At 40.4% G+C, this 16,309-nt stretch overlaps 1 protein-coding gene across 1 annotated transcript in view; it reads right to left on the minus strand.

Moving 5' to 3' along the window:
• Positions 1-677: 677 nt before the first annotated feature.
• The window catches only part of LOC126090234 (ATP-binding cassette sub-family C member Sur), a gene marked incomplete at its 5' end in the record, with an annotated part of 407,614 nt that continues 391,982 nt past the window's right edge, over positions 678-16,309 (minus strand). The window contains one exon of the mRNA XM_049906975.1: positions 678-1,586. Within this exon, the coding sequence (XP_049762932.1) occupies positions 1,431-1,586 (156 nt within the window). The remainder of the gene's footprint in view (positions 1,587-16,309) is intronic.

The raw sequence follows: 16,309 nt of genomic DNA on the forward strand, positions 1-16,309 counted from the left end.
TCAAGCTTTGACAAGTTTGTAGGCAACAGTGACTGCTTGTTATCCTTCTGCACCACTTTTTTACAGCACATGTGTATAGCATTTGGGCCCAGAAGTATGCAGCCTGTACATATCAGCATTCTTCGATGTGAATAACTGAAACAGAGTCCACACACTTTCAGAACTCAATAATTGGAAATTGCCTTGAGCCCTACTGGCAATTCTGTCAATTCCATTCAGAATTGTCCCACAAAAATTAAATTTATTCTTTCACTTCTGCTGTCCAGTTATCCTGATCTAGTAATCTGACTTTTTTGTTTGTTTTATGGTAGAATAGTTCCTTAGAATATACATTTTTGTTAACATACAGATTATAATTGCGTTTTCACATCTGAAACATCACCTCTGTGGATATCCGTTTGTTCTTTTGATGTTCAGCAGTTCTGATGGGGCTGTATTGATAACATTGCATTACCAATGTGACATAATACATGAACTTTTGTACTGTGATGATGGTTATTAACCAAAACTAGTAGGGATAATGAAGGCCATATATAATGCTGTATCTCGTGCATTTCGTAAAATAAAAGGCTAGAGTAATGGTCCACAATTTATCCAAGAAATGAACGGTATATGACAGATAAAAATATTCCCAAAAATGCACTTTGCAGTGATTAGAAATAGATAGATGTATATGTAATCATTGCAAGATTTTCAAATTTGAAGTAGAAGTAAACAATACCTTTCCTTCTATAAATTAATATGTTTATTTAATGTTTGGTGTAAAATTGGTTTAAAGCCAACAAAAAATTAAGAAAAAAGTTTTTTTTAATGTCTGAAGAAGAGAGAAGTTTGTTCAAAAAAACATTAAGTAAATTTATTTTTTTTTACAAAATATAATTGTTAAATACTAAATCACAAAACTGAAATACATACAAAGGTAAAATACAGAGAGTAAAGGGATACATATTTCTGCAGAGAAATGTAATGAAAGTAGAAGGAAGCTATGAGGATCAGTAGATTGGCTACCGAGAGATCAGAAACTTTCAGACTGTTTTTGAATACTTATGAAACAATAGTGAATTTAAGTACATAACCTCATAACTAATATCAAGATTTCATAAAAAATATCAGGATCAGCACCATAAAAATAAATTCTGTTTTTTACACACAAAAACTCCACATAATAAAATAAGAAAAAGTTATTTGTACACTTCTCTTATCTGTTAAGCTCAGACCTTCTTAGATTAAAGTGAAAAAATAAATTATGAAGTAGTCTGTATACAAAAAATTTTGTCTACCTACAGTCATTTTTCTTTAAAAATAGATGAAGGGCTTCTCACTCACAACAAACTGCAAGCCAAATGCAAAATTTACAAAGGTACTCTTCTGGTTTCCTTGAAGTAATAATTAAGTTCATAAGATACTAAAAAATAATGAGTCTATACATTTCAACCACAGATGCCATCTTCTTCTGCTGCTCTTAGCAAGGAAGAGAAGATGCCCATAGACCTACTAAGTAGTTGTGTAGGTGTCCCATCTTCAACAATGCGGCCAGAATCCAAAACTAGGATGCGATCACAATTCAGAATTGTCCTTAGTCGATGCTATACAAAAAAAGAAAGGTATGGTTTAAATGATGACAACAGCTATGGAAATAAAAAAAGTCCAGAGCAAGAATACGGTAATGGTCAGAATTCCTGTGTTTTTGTTTGTTATACTAAATCAGCAGAGTACAATGGGTAAAAATGGAAAGAAATAAGAAACTAAACAATACTACTGAACTGATACAGGCTTTAGAAAATAATGCCAATTTTGATGAAGAGTAAATAAGGAGTATATATTTTTCTTAGAAGGGAGATTCCATTGTAAAAACTGTGTCAATAAACATTGAGAAGCAAATTACAGTTAAGTTGATGTCAATATAAACACTTAAAAATAGGAAAAAATATTACTTTCCAAGCTCTCAAGAGTTCTTCTGTTCCTTCCTAAAAGAGAAATGAGGGCTTAAGAGATATTGGCTGGTGAAAGTTGAAAATTTGGGGTGGATCACTCAGACTCAATCTAAATAAATATTCATTTTGAAGTACATGGAACTGCATGTCAAATTTTCTTCACATTCCAATGCCTCTCCAGAACCTGACTAATATAATCTTGTCTGTACAGTCCCTGCAAGTGTTTTATAGAGTGGGCTGAATTATATTTGTAAGTTCTTTACTTAAGGGGGGATATAATGGATTTTGGTCCAAAAAATCGATTTTTCAAAAATATTATTTTCTCGATCTACATAGTTTAAACTATGTTGTGTGTGATTTTTGTCATGATAGCAGCTTTAGATATGCTTTTAAATTGTTAAATTGATTCACTCTGCACTGGCGACCACGCCCACCTTTTCTTGCATTTGGGAAACTGCTTGTTTCAGTGGAATTTTTGTCAGTGTGAAGGCTGTTTTCTTTCGATGTCTTTGGCTGACATCTATATCTTTGCATGAAAACTTTCTTGTATGTGGTTTATTATGTTTTGACAATACTAAATCATATTAGTATACGTAAGGTTGAATTCGCAAACCTTTACGTGGAAGTCAAGATTTATGCATAATGGGTCATGGAAAAACTGTTTAGGAAACGGAGGTTTCATGGAAATCGTTTTGCCAACAAAAAAGAGGAAGCAGCTTGAAATGAATAACATAAGCTCTCAGGATCAGCTTCAAAAGTTGGGACAGGAGAGTTGTACAAGTGTGTGAATGATGTTGATATGGATGCCACAGGTTTCAGACTTGTTGATTTAGAGCTTCTCTGCCAGACTATAAAGTTTTCATGTTCATGTGTTAGCTTTAAAAATATGGAATGCATGATTGTTGTTGCAGAAAAAAGAGTGTAAAAAAACTTGTGATTTTTAATTAATTTGTAATTCATGTGGCTATGAGATTTCATTTTTCTCCTCCAACAAAACTAACACTGGTACCTATGAAAGCAATTTTAGGTTGGCATATGCTCTGAGATGCCTTGGACAGGGCAGGGAAGGAGGTAATTTATTGTATGGTTTTCTGAACATGCTTCCACCTTGTGCAACGTTTGAAAAAATACATAAAGAAATGTTTGATGCTGTATGCGATATTGCCAAAGTTCTATGAAAAAAGTAGTGAAGGAACTGGTGGACATAAACCAAAAAGAAATAGATCCTGGAGTAGATAGATATTCATGACAGTGAATCTCCTACAAATGTTACTGACCTGTGTGTATCTGTAGATGGGACCTGGATGAAAAGGGCTCACACATCTCTGTATGGAGTTGCATCTGTTATTGGTATTGATTCAGGTAAAGTTTTAGATGTACAGGGTGTATACGTCCCAGGAAATCCAGGAAAAACCCAGGAAATTTTTCATCTGTGAGAGAACCGGAAAAAATGGGAATTTTTCATGATTTTAATTTTCAGTTAAATTTTTGTAATTTTGACTGGTAAGAACTGATATTCTAACATTATGTATCTTTATCCCACTACTGCAGAATAATACTGCAGAAATCAAACATAAACGAGAGAAAAATACCAAAATAAAACTTGAGTTGCAAAAGAAATGTGGCATTTACAACAACAAAGCACCTGCACACACAAGCGTCTGCCAAGGGCAAAATGAGTCGAGGGCCTAGGAAGAAGACTGCATTAATTCGTAACAACAAACTGTTTATGATGAGCGTGAAGTCTCAACTGTTTTACATTAGGTTGATTTGAGCAGCTGCCAGTGGACTCTGCGCATGTACAACTCAGTCACATATGAGCTTTATCTTCTCTGGCTACTTGAAGCCAGATGCTAAATGCAAAAAAATTTTCTGGCGCACCTAAGTTGCCAGATTCATGCATGCGCAGAGCAGTCTGAGTTGTAAGGGGGGGGGGGGGGGTTGTAGTCTCGACTTCTTCCTGTACAGTTCCCACATCAAATGGAAACAGAATGGATTTCTGTGGATGGGAGCCATTAGGTGAATTAAAATACATTCACATAATTATGGAAGGCTGAAATATATCATTTGTTTCAGTTTTCTGATTTTATTTCATTTCCACGGTTTTGGCAGTCAAGCAACAATCGCCTTGCAGAACAATGAAGTTATTTTCATCGGCCTGCTAGAGAAAATTGGCTTTTATTAATCTTTTCTACCGAGGCAGTCAATTTGTTTGAAACAAAGCATTTCATTCCACAGTATAGGCTAATTTCAACTGTTCACTGAATTTCAAGTGCACGTTTTCATCTTCTGGTATGCATGGCATTTTGCTATAATACAGAACCAAACAAGAGATAGTACAGTACCAGCGCCCTAAGAAAATTTTCATCCCGAAAACCACTCAGGAAAATTTAATATCAGGTTGGGGCTTACTTTATTGTGAATCTGGACATACGAGTGTGCACTTCAAGTCGAATTATACAGGGCATACATAAAGTCTGGGAACACTTTCAATTATTTATTGCACAAGCACTAAACATTGTACAGATGACATACATATTGCTTTTTGAAGAGATAACCTGGAAAGTTTTTTTTACAAACATTCGATATGAAAACCATGAGTGACCGGCAGACATCAATACGGTAATCGAATTCTTGCCATACCCCTCCCAGCACGGCTTCGTGGACTCTGACAGTCGCTTCCCATATTCTCTCCCGGAGCTCTGCTACATCACGTGGTGGTGCGGTACATACACCAGATCTTTAATATGTCACCACAGAAAAAAGTTATACGGAGTGAGATCTAGTGACCGGGGAGGCAATTTCATGAAACAGCTGTCCCCTTCTGTAGCACGGCCAATCCATCAATGCGACAGCTCCATGCTTAGGTACCCACGAAGTTCACGATGAAAATAGGGTGGAGCCCCATCCTGCTGAAAGATGAACAGAGAATTCAATTGCATTTGAGGCATCAACCATTGCTGCAACATGTCCAAGTAGGAATATCCAGTGACAGTGCTCTCGGCGAAGACGAATGGCCCGTACAGTTTTCGACGTGATAAGGCACAAAAAACATATACCTTTGAGGATTCACTCTCAAATTCAATGCATTCGTGTGGATGCTTTGTACCCCAGATTCGACAATTATGCCTGTTCACTTCCCCATTAGTGTGAAAAGTGGCTTCGTCAATAAAAATTGAGCGATCAACAATGCCATCCCCATCCTCATTCAATTGTTGCAACTGTGAACAAAACTCAAAACGCTTGTCTTTGTCGTCGTCATTGAGCTTCTGCACTAGCTCCAATCTGGCTGGTTTCATAGACAGCTTCTGTCGCAGGACTTTCCACACTGACATTGGAGCCATTTTAAGTTCATGGAATGCACGACGCACCAATTTCTTTAGACTCCTTATGAATGTCTCTCGTACGCGCGCTCCACATTTGCTTCACTCACATTGGGACGTCCGTTTCTCTTTGCCGGGCTCAAGCAACCCGCCGTAACGAATTTGTTGTGCCAGTGGTAAATGGCGTTCCTTGTTGGTAGCTTCTTACCATACTTGGTTCTAAACATCTGTTGAACAGCTGTAGCACACTTGTTTTTGTCGAACTCCAACACACAGAAAGTTCAGAAAGTTCGCTCCATACCTGCACTCGCCCTGTTTGCGACCAGCGCTATCGGCAAATTACCAAACTACACTGTGATGGTATACATGAAAAAAAATCTTTCAGGGTTTCTTTTAAAAATGACATATGTATGATATCTGTACAATGTTTGATTCTTGTTCAATAAATAATTGAAAGTGTTCCCGGACTTTATGTACACACTGTACATATTTGTATGGTTTACCAACTACTGATGCTCTTGGAGTCTCCTCTGATGTCCTGTTTCTTTATGACTTAATGTAAGATATATTATGGTGCGTTTAAAATTACTTGTGACTTTTGACGTTTGCGCGGGTAACAACAATTGCGAGCCAACTTACCCTGCCACGCCCGCGACGGTTCATCTGGTAAAGGGCCTCTGTTTGCCACAACATGAATAAACAATACCACGTGGCGTCATGCATAATATGCATGGATGTTCATCAGCTCTCGTAATATAGTCGAATTTGTGGCACAGAAATGTTCTGTAGTCATCAGGTATTGTGAAGAAGCGTTTTGTGATAGCGTTGCATTAATAACAACGGCACAGTACATCTGAATAAGAAATTTGCAATAAAAGGTCGTCCAGGATCACCGTTCAGCTCCAAGAATGCAGTGGAGGAAAGCAGATACTTTGCTCTGGTTACAAAGAAATGTTCCATGAGATTAAGTTGGACCTAGCAAGTACAAGGGGAAGTTAATAGAACTTGTAGTTCTGTATAAGCCAAAACTTCATGCTACCAGGTCTACGAACTGCCGACCATAAAGGGCATGGTTCCAGCAGGCTTCTTCCTTACCATGCTCATTTAAACCTTACGGAGTATATGGGTCTAGGTGAAAAGTGATTTGGCAAAACACAACAAGAGTTTAAGCTCACTGAGACTGAATAGCTTGAGTTGTCAGCCATATCAAAAAGGCAAGATGAGACATTGATTCATGAAGAAGGTCTGTGATGGGTTTCGAGGAATACTTGTCTTGTTGCGATGTTAAATCAAAACACAGCAGAGTTTAGAAATATTCATCTCCCAAATTTTCTAATGGACTTAAAATTTCGAAAGAATCCTCAAACAGTGTAACTAACAACTGTACAAGTCAGGTCAATAGTTTATAACAGTCAATTGTCAGTATAAAAATAAACGTGTAACTTCTTGACTTATATTGTTGCAAAAACCCACAGCAATTCTCCTTTCACCAGCTATCGATGCCCTCAATAATTACATTATTTCGCTGTATTCGCTTGAATATCTCAGTAGATATGGAAGTTCATATTAATCATATGGCAAAACACTCTCAACTTTGCGTGCTATCATTCACCAAATCTTGTTTCGATATGTCAAACCATTTATACGATACGAGGAATTTATGAATATTTCATTCTAGTTTTTTCATCGACGCACGAGTTCGTGATGGTGTTCTTAATATACATTCCATTTTCCCGAGATTGGAAACAGACAGCGATCCTTCAAAGTTTAAAGAATAATTCAATGTATTGTCTACATTTAAAACGCAGCAACGTACAACATAACAAGCACAAAACACAAATTCATAGCGACACCTATTTTTGACTGCGAACTACAGATTTCTTGGAGTACCATAGTTTATGTACTATCGAAATATGGCAATAACTATTACCATTAACGAAATGATAGGGTCATCACGAAGCTGACGAATTAAACTATAAGATGTGCGAGAATCAGATTTTATTACAAAATAGTTTGTTTAAAATCGTTTGAGAAAGATTGCAGATGAGCCGGCTTGCACTACGACTTCCTGTTCCCACAGTCAAGCGAGCCTGCTAGGTTCCCGCGCATTATACTGTGGTCATCTGCTGAAGTGCCCAGCTCTCGCTGGCTTGCAACTACGCTTCCCTCCATTCGCTCCATACTAAACTGTCAGAAGTTGCAACTTATTTTAAACACACTATAATGCTTTATACGTACGGGATTTCTACTACCATAGTTGCACAAGCGCAGTAATGCCTGTTCTCTGGCAATTGGTGAAACGAACCTATTTCTAATACGTCTCGGGAAAATATTTTGAATGGTGGCTTCAAATGCGTTACTTTCAAAGATTGGGTGTGAGAATGTACGATGAATTTCGTAAATCACAGAGCGTTTGACTCTCGGCTACAACTTAACAATTTGAGAACTGGAGACCAGAAGTTTATGTAATTATTTTAAATTTTACTGGCACATTTGTGTGATGCATCCTAAAATGTAACACACACAAAATAGACACAAATATTACATGTGAAAGATTAGCTTATCTTGTAGCTTATTAATCTTCAAGATCAATACTATAAGTGAAAGCTTAGCTTTTCTTGTACCTACAGTATGTATATTAATTTAATAATTTAAACTTTTCCTGTTTCTGTGTTGGCACTACTTAACTGTGATGTTGCTATTGGATGACTACATCTCGTATCCTATGCTCTGAATATCTGCTGTCATAGGCTGGAGAGATCACGTGACATGAGTTATGATTGGCCTTAAAGGGCATAATAACAAACTCAATTTCAAGGCTTTGGAAACTATCGTAATTACTAAAACATGCAGCGTATCGTAATAACAGAAATATGCACCGTACTTTTTTTTAAATTTTTTTGCTGGATTTCGTTTTCTAAAGTGGCGCCGGGAAGTTCTACACCAATGATGTATAAAACGTCAACCATTCAATGGATTGATAAGCTTTACAGTTCTGTGGGAAAGTATACTGCCACTTAACACGGAAAAAGTGCATTTTCATCCAGGAAAAAGTGTGTTTCTTCACCAGGAAAAATACGGGATTCTTTTCACCTTGTCCACGTATACACCCTGATGTAGAAATTATGTCTAAATACTGTCACCAGTGTGCAACAAGGAAAATGTCCAACAACAAAGACAGTGAGAAACTGTGGCAAGAGAAGCATGCAGTAGGCATGCTCTAAAAATTATAGTGGCTCAAGTGGTGGCTGCTGCAGTTGTGAGGATGTTCTCCAGATTTGAGGACCAGTATGGTGTTAGATATACTAAATACCTTGGTGATGGGGAATTCTCTTCGTTCAAAGCTGTAACAGATAAAAACCCATACAATACAATAATAGAAAAGTTGGAATTTGTTGGCCACATCCAAAAGAGGCTTGGTGGTGGGTTTCGTTGCTTGCTGAAAGAGAAGAAAGGTGAAGTACTTGAGGATGGAAAACCACTAGGAGGAAAAGGCAAGCTTACACTGAAAGAAATTTATTCTCTGCAGTTATTTTATGGGAGAACTATCAGGAAAAACACACGCAATTTAGAGGCAATGAGGCGTGCTGTATGGGCAGTTTTTTTCCACAAACTACCCACTGACCAAACACCAATGCACAATCTGTGTCTGAAAGACGATTGGTGTAAGTTCAGCAACAGAAATGAGACATACTCACATAAACAGTCATTGCTATAACCTGTTATGAATGCAATTAAGCCCACATTAAGATTTCTTGCAAACTCTGGTTTATTGAGGAAGTGTCTTCACGGAAAGACACAAAATGCAAATGAAGGCCTCAATAATTTAATTTGGATTAGATGCTCAAAAAGGACACTCTGTGGACTTTAAGTACTCTAAATAGGCGTCTATGATGCAGTTACAACAAAAGCATTTTACACCATTGACGAGACCAGGGTGGCATGGCCTTCACCTCAACAGGAAGGGAAAGGGTAAATTGACTGGGGAAATAGCAGAAAAGTTAAAGGGAGGAGGCACTGTCATGAGTGGTAAAATACCAGTGGTTATAGAGTTAAGAAAAGACCCTTTTTTAGGGTAGGGAGGACAGAAAGAAAGCAAATTTTAAGAGAGGTTAGAACTGAGACAAACCTTAAGTCTGAGAAAGAAATCAAAAAACATAATTCCAGCTTATTACATCAGCATAAACAGCTATTAGTTAAGAATTTTCAACAGTCAGTAGATATAACTCTACCAAATTTTAACTCAGTCAATGTGAAATGTCAGCTATCTTTATTGCATCAAAATATTCGAGGACTGAGAAATAAAATTAATGAATTAACTATCTGCTTAGATGGATTAGAGTCTTCAAACCCAGCTGACATAATCTGCTTCTCTGAACATCATGTGACCACTGGTATAGAACTTTTAAGTGTTACAGGGTTTAGGTTAGCATCTCACTTTTGTAGATCAGAAATGGAGAAAGGAGGAGTTGCCACATTCATTAGGAACTGTCATAAATTTAAGAACATAGACGTTCATAAATTTTGCCTAGAACAGCATATGGAACCATGTGCAACAGAATTAGAATTTCACAAAAAATCCTTCATAATATTAAGTGTATATCGAGCACCTGCAGGTAACTTTAATCTGTTTGTAAACCACCTTGAAGCTGTACTGGCCCATTTAACAACCAAAAACAAAGAAATAGTGATTGCTGGTGATTTCAATGTAGATTTCCTTAAAGACTCTCCCAATAAGAACTTATTTGAGTTAGTAACACTATCATTCAACTTAATTCCCACTGTAAAGTTCCCCACTAGGATAGCCACTTGCTCACAAACAGCCATTGATAATATATTTATACAAAAGTCCAATGAACAAAATGATATTACAAAACCAATAGTCAATGGCCTCTCAGACCATGACATGCAGTTCCTTCTGTTAAATGTTAATACTGAACAGGATATAAAATCTGTAGAATCTGATCTCAAGAGGGTAATTAATAAGCCAAAATTGGTTATTTTAGCCCACTCCTCAGAGACATTCACTGGGCTGATTTTTACAGTGCTCATGGCATGAATGAAAAATATAACACTTTTGCTAATAAACTGCTTACCTTATTCGAACACTGTTTTCCCCCAAAACTTACCAAGGTTAGAGCAAACTCTACAAAAAAGACATGTATTACTCAAGGAATAGGGGTATCTTGTAAAACAAAAAGAAAACTGTATCTGTCAATCCGAAACAGTTACGATGTTGATGCTATAGCACATTACAAGAAATACTGCAAAATATTAAAGACTGTGATACGGATGTCAAAGCAAATATATTACAAGGAAAAGATAGTCATATCAGATAACAAAATAAAGACAATATGGGATATAGTGAAGGAGGAGACCGGTAGAACCAGACATGAAGAGGAACAAATAGCATTAAGAGTAAATGATACATTGGTGACAGATGTGTATAGTGTTGCAGAACTTTTTAATAAACATTTTATAACTGTTACTGAAAAGATGGGGTTGTCAGGTTCGGTAGATGCTGCTATGGAATAACTCAGACCAGAAATTTCAAGCAACTTCCATAATATGAATTTGACCCTCACTACCCCAACACAAATAATGTCCATCATAAAATCTTTAATATCAAAAACATCAAGTGAGTATGATGAAATATCAACAAAGTTAATTAAAGAATGTGATTCTGAGCTAAGTAACATATTAAGCTATCTGTGAAACCAGTCATTTATCAGTGGAATATTTCCTGAATGGTTAAAATATGCTGAAGTTAAGCCACTGTTTAAGAAGGGAGATAAAGAAATAGCATCAAATTTCCATCCAATTTCACTGTTGCCAGCATTCTCAAAAATTTTCGAAAAAGTAATGTACAGTTGGCTTTATAACCATCTTATCTCAATGTGGCTCTCCAGCAGGGATACGACTTCCTCAAATCCTGCCCCGAAATGAGATCCATCCTTCATGAAATCCTCCCCACTCCACCAAGAGTGTCTTTCCGCCATCCACCTAACCTTCGTAACCTCTTGATTCATCCCTATGAAATCCCCAAACCACCTTCCCTACCATCTGGCTTCTACCCCTGTAACCGCCCCCGGTGTAAAACCTGTCCCATGCACCTTCCCACCACCACCTACTCCAGTCCTGTAACCCAGAAGGTGTACATGATCAAAGGCAGAGCCATGTGTGAAAGCACCCACGTGATTTACCAACTGACCTGCCTACACTGTGACACTTTCTATGTGGGAATGGCCAGCAACAAACTGTCCATTCACATGAATGGACACAGGCAGACATTGTTTGTTGGTAATGAGGATCACCCTGTGGCTAAACATGTCTTGGTGCATGGCCAGCACATCTTGGCACAGTGTTACACCATCCGGGTTATCTGGATACTTCCCACTAACACCAACCTATCCGAACCCCGGAGATGGGAACTTGCCCTTCAATATATCCTCTCTTCCCGTTATCCACCAGGCCTCAATCTCCGCTAATTTCAAGTTGCTGCCACTCATACCTCACCTGTCATACAGCAACATCTTTGCCTCTGCACTTCTGCCTCGACTGACATCTCTGCCCAAACTCTTTGCCTTTCAATATGTCTGCTTGTGTCTGTGTATGTGTGGATGGGTGTGTGTGTGCGGGTGTGTACCTGTCCTTTTTCCCCCCTGGGGTGGATCTTTCCGCTCCCGGGATTGGGGTGGCTCCTTGCCCTCTCCCTTGGGACCCGCATCTTTTCATCTTTCCGTCTCCTTCCCTCTTTCCTGGCGAAGCGGCCGTGGGTTGCGGGAGCGTGAAATTTTGTGTGTGTGTTTTTTTATTGTGCCTATCTACCAAACGGGTATATATATAAATAAAATAAACAAAGATGATATGACTTACCAAACGAAAGCACTGGCGTGTCGATGGACACACAAACATACCAACAAATTTCAGGCTTTCGCAGCCAGCGGTTGCTTCATCTGTGGGGGGGGGGGGGGGGGTGGAGTCGTTCCGGTCCCAGGGGCGGAGGGACTTGCCTTGGTGGGAGGAAGGGACAGGTGTGCGCTCGCACACGCACACGTGTCCATCCGCACATGCACAGGCACAAGCAGACTACTATATATCATATGTCTGCTTGTGTCTGTATATGATTAATGGAAAATCTCATATAAAGATGTGAAACAAATACTAACAAAGAGATAGAGGGGCTGGCCAGTACTTACCTCAATCAGTACAGCTGATAGATACACATAAAACAGAACCGAAAATTTACGTTCCTAGCTTTCGGAACAAATGTTCCTTCATCGGGGAGGAGAGAGGGGAAAGAAAGGGAAGAAGGGAAAGGAGATTCAGTTACTCACAACCCAGGTTATGAAGCAACAGGGAAAGGAAAATAGGGAGGGTAGCAAGGATGGAGGCATGGTTGTCAGAGGGAAGCCAAAGATATTCTACTGTAAGTACTGTGCCAGCTTCAAACCAAAGAGGATGCATACAGAAGTAAAGAGGTATATAGTATAAAGATAAACACAACTATGTAGGATGAAAATATGCGTGAATGGCTAAAGAGGAAAGGGAAAGAGGAGAAGACTGAAGAGTAAATGGGAGTGAGGTTGTTTAACGTAGGTTCAGTCCAGGGGGATGGCGGGATGAAAGGGTGTATTGGAGTGCAAGTTCCCATCTCCGCAGTTCAGAGGGACTGGTGTTGGGTGGGAGAAGCCAAATGGCACATATGGTGTAGCAGGTTCCTAGGTCCCTAGAATTATGCTGGAGGGCATGCTCCGCTACTGGGTATTGGGCATCTCCTAGGCGGACAGTTCGTCTGTGTCCGTTCATGCGCTCAGCCAGTTTAGTTGTTGTCATGACGATGTAAAAGGCTGTGCAGTGCAGGCATGTCAGTTGATAAATGACATGTGTAGTTTCACAAATGGCCCTGCCTTGAATTGTGTATGTTTTACCAGTAGCGGGACTGGAGTAGGTGGTTGTGGGGGGATGCATGGGGCAGGTTTTGCAGCGGGGTCGGTTACAGGGGTAGGAACCGCTGGGTAGAGAAGGTAGTCTGGGAATATTGTAGGATTTAACAAGGATGTTACGGAGGTTAGGGGGGTGACGAAAGGCAACTCTGGGTGGTGTGGGGAGAATTTTGTCAAGTGATGATCTCATTTCAGGGGTTGACTTGAGAAAGTCATATCCCTGGCAGAGTAATTTGTTGATATTTTCGAGGCCAGGATAATATTGGGTGACAAGGGGGATGATTCTGTGTGGTCTAGGGGTAGGAACATTGTTGTTGGACGGGGAGGAATGTATTGCTCAGGAAATCTGTTTGTGGACAAGGTCTGCAGGGTAGTTGCGGGAGAGGAAAGCACTGGTCAGGTTATTGGTGTAATTGTTGAGGGATTCGTCACTGGAGCAGATACGTTTGCCACGAATACCTAGGCTGTAGGGAAGGGAGCATTTGATGTGGAAAGGATGGCAGCTATCAAAGTGAAGGTACTGTTGTTTGTTTGTGGGTTTGATATGGACAGAGGTGTGGATGTGAGCTTCAACATGATGAAGGTCAACATCCAGGAAGGTGGCTTGGGTTTTGGAGAAGGACCAGGTGAAATTCAGATTCGAAAAGGAGTTGAGGTTATGGAGGAAATTAAGGAGTGTTTCTTCACCATGAGTCCAGACCACAAAGATGTCATCTATAAACCTATACCAGGCCAGGGGAAGCAACTGTTGGGTTTTCAGGAAAGCCTCCTCCATGCGGCCCATGAAGAGGTTGGCATAGGACAGAGCCATCCTGGTTCCCATGGCCGTTCAGCTGATTTGTTTGTAGGTCTGGCCTTCAAAAGTGAAAGTAATTATGGGTGAGGATGAAGTTGGTAAGTGTGATAAGGAACGAGGTTTCTGGAAGATCTTCGGGTGGGCGTTGGGAGAGGTAGTGCTCAAGGGCAGAGAGACCATGAGTATGTGGGATGTTTCTGTAAAGGGATGTAGCATCTATAATGACAAGAAAGGTTTCAGGTGGGAGAGGAGTGGGAATGTATTTGAGGCATTCTAGGAAGTGGTTTGTGTCTTTGATGTAGGATGGGAGTCTGCGGGTGATAGGTTGGAGGTGCTGGTCTACCAGAGCTGAGATACGTTCGGTTGGGGCTTTGAAGCCTGCTACAATGGGACGGCCAGGATGGTTCTCTTTGTGGATTTTGGGTAATAGGTAGAAGGTAGGGGTACGTGGCCCAGGTGGAGTGAGTAAGTCTATGGAAGCCGTTGTGAGGCCTTGTGAGGGACTTTGGATTTTAGGATTTTTTGCAGCTCAGTCTGGATGGAGGGAATGGGATCCTGGGTAACAGCTTTGTAGGTTGAGGTGTCGGAGAGTTGATGCAGTCCTTCTGCCACATACTCCACACGGTCAAGTACGACAGTTGTGGAGCCTTTATCCGCTGGGAGGATGACAATAGAGCGATCTATTTTCAGCTCCTTAATGGCACGGGATTCAGCTGCCACACACCACCTGAAGAAACTATCCACAGTGCTAGTGCAACACCTAAGAAGTGGGGTCCCTCTCCCTATCCCTCACAAACACCAACCACAACAGAACCTTCAACAACCCTCATAGCCAACAAACCTAGCCTAGCCACCCTACTCAATCTCCCCATCCCAGCACATACCCCACACAGATCAAATCTCAACTATAACCACAGTCAAATGCCACATATCACCAGTCCCAATTTAGTCCATGGGAACCAGGATCGCTCCATCCTATGCCAACCTCTTCATGGGCCGCATGGAGGAAGTTTTCCTGAAGACCCAACAGTTGCTTCCCCTGGCCTGGTATAGGTTTATAGATGACATCTTTGTGGTCTGGACTCATGGTGAAGAAACACTCCTTAATTTCCTCCATAACCTCAACTCCTTTTCGAATCTGAATTTCACCTGGTCCTTCTCCAAAACCCAAGCCACCTTCCTGGATGTTGGCCTTCATCTTGTTGAAGCTCACATCCACACCTCTGTCCATATCAAACCCACAAACAAACAACAGTACCTTCACTTTGATAGCTGCCATCCTTTCCACATCAAATGCTCCCTTCCCTACAGCCTAGGTATTCGTGGCAAACGTATCTGCTCCAGTGACGAATCCCTCAACAATTACACCAATAACCTGACCAGTGCTTTCCTCTCCCGCAACTATCCTGCAGACCTTGTCCACAAACAGATTTCCTGAGCAATACATTCCTCCCCGTCCAACAACAATGTTCCTACCTCCAGACCACACAGAAGCATCCCCCTTGTCACCCAATATTATCCTGGCCTCGAAAATATCAACAAATTACTCTGCCAGGGATATGACTTTCTCAAGTCAACCCCTGAAATGAGATCATCCCTTGACAAAATTCTCCCCACACCACCCAGAGTTGCCTTTCATCGCCCCCCTAACCTCTGTAACATCCTTGTTAAACCCTACAATATTCCCAGACTACCTTCTCTACCCAGCGGTTCCTACCCCTGTAACCGACCCCGCTGCAAAACCTGCCCCATGCATCCCCCCACAACCACCTACTCCAGCCCCGCTACTGGTAAAACATACACAATTCAAGGCAGGGCCACTTGTGAAATTACACATGTCATTTATCAACTGACATGCCTGCACTGCACAGCCTTTTACATCGTCATGACAACAACTAAACTGGCTGAGCGCATGAACGGACACAGACGAACTGTCCGCCTAGGAGATGCCCAATACCCAGTAGCGGAGCATGCCCTCCAGCATAATTCTAGGGACCTAGGAACCTGCTACACCATATGTGCCATTTGGCTTCTCCCACCCAACACCAGTCCCTCTGAACTGCGGAGATGGGAACTTGCACTCCAATACACCCTTTCATCCCGCCATCCCCCTGGACTGAACCTACGTTAAACAACCTCACTCCCATTTACTCTTCAGTCTTCTCCTCTTTCCCTTTCCTCTTTAGCCATTCACGCATATTTTCATCCTACATAGTTGTGTTTATCTTTATACTATATACCTCTTTACTTCTGTATGCATCCTCTTTGGTTTGAAGCTGGCACAGTACTTACAGTAGAATATCTTTGGCT

Source organism: Schistocerca cancellata, chromosome 1 (assembly GCF_023864275.1).
Source record: "Schistocerca cancellata isolate TAMUIC-IGC-003103 chromosome 1, iqSchCanc2.1, whole genome shotgun sequence".
Lineage (NCBI taxonomy): Eukaryota > Metazoa > Arthropoda > Insecta > Orthoptera > Acrididae > Schistocerca > Schistocerca cancellata.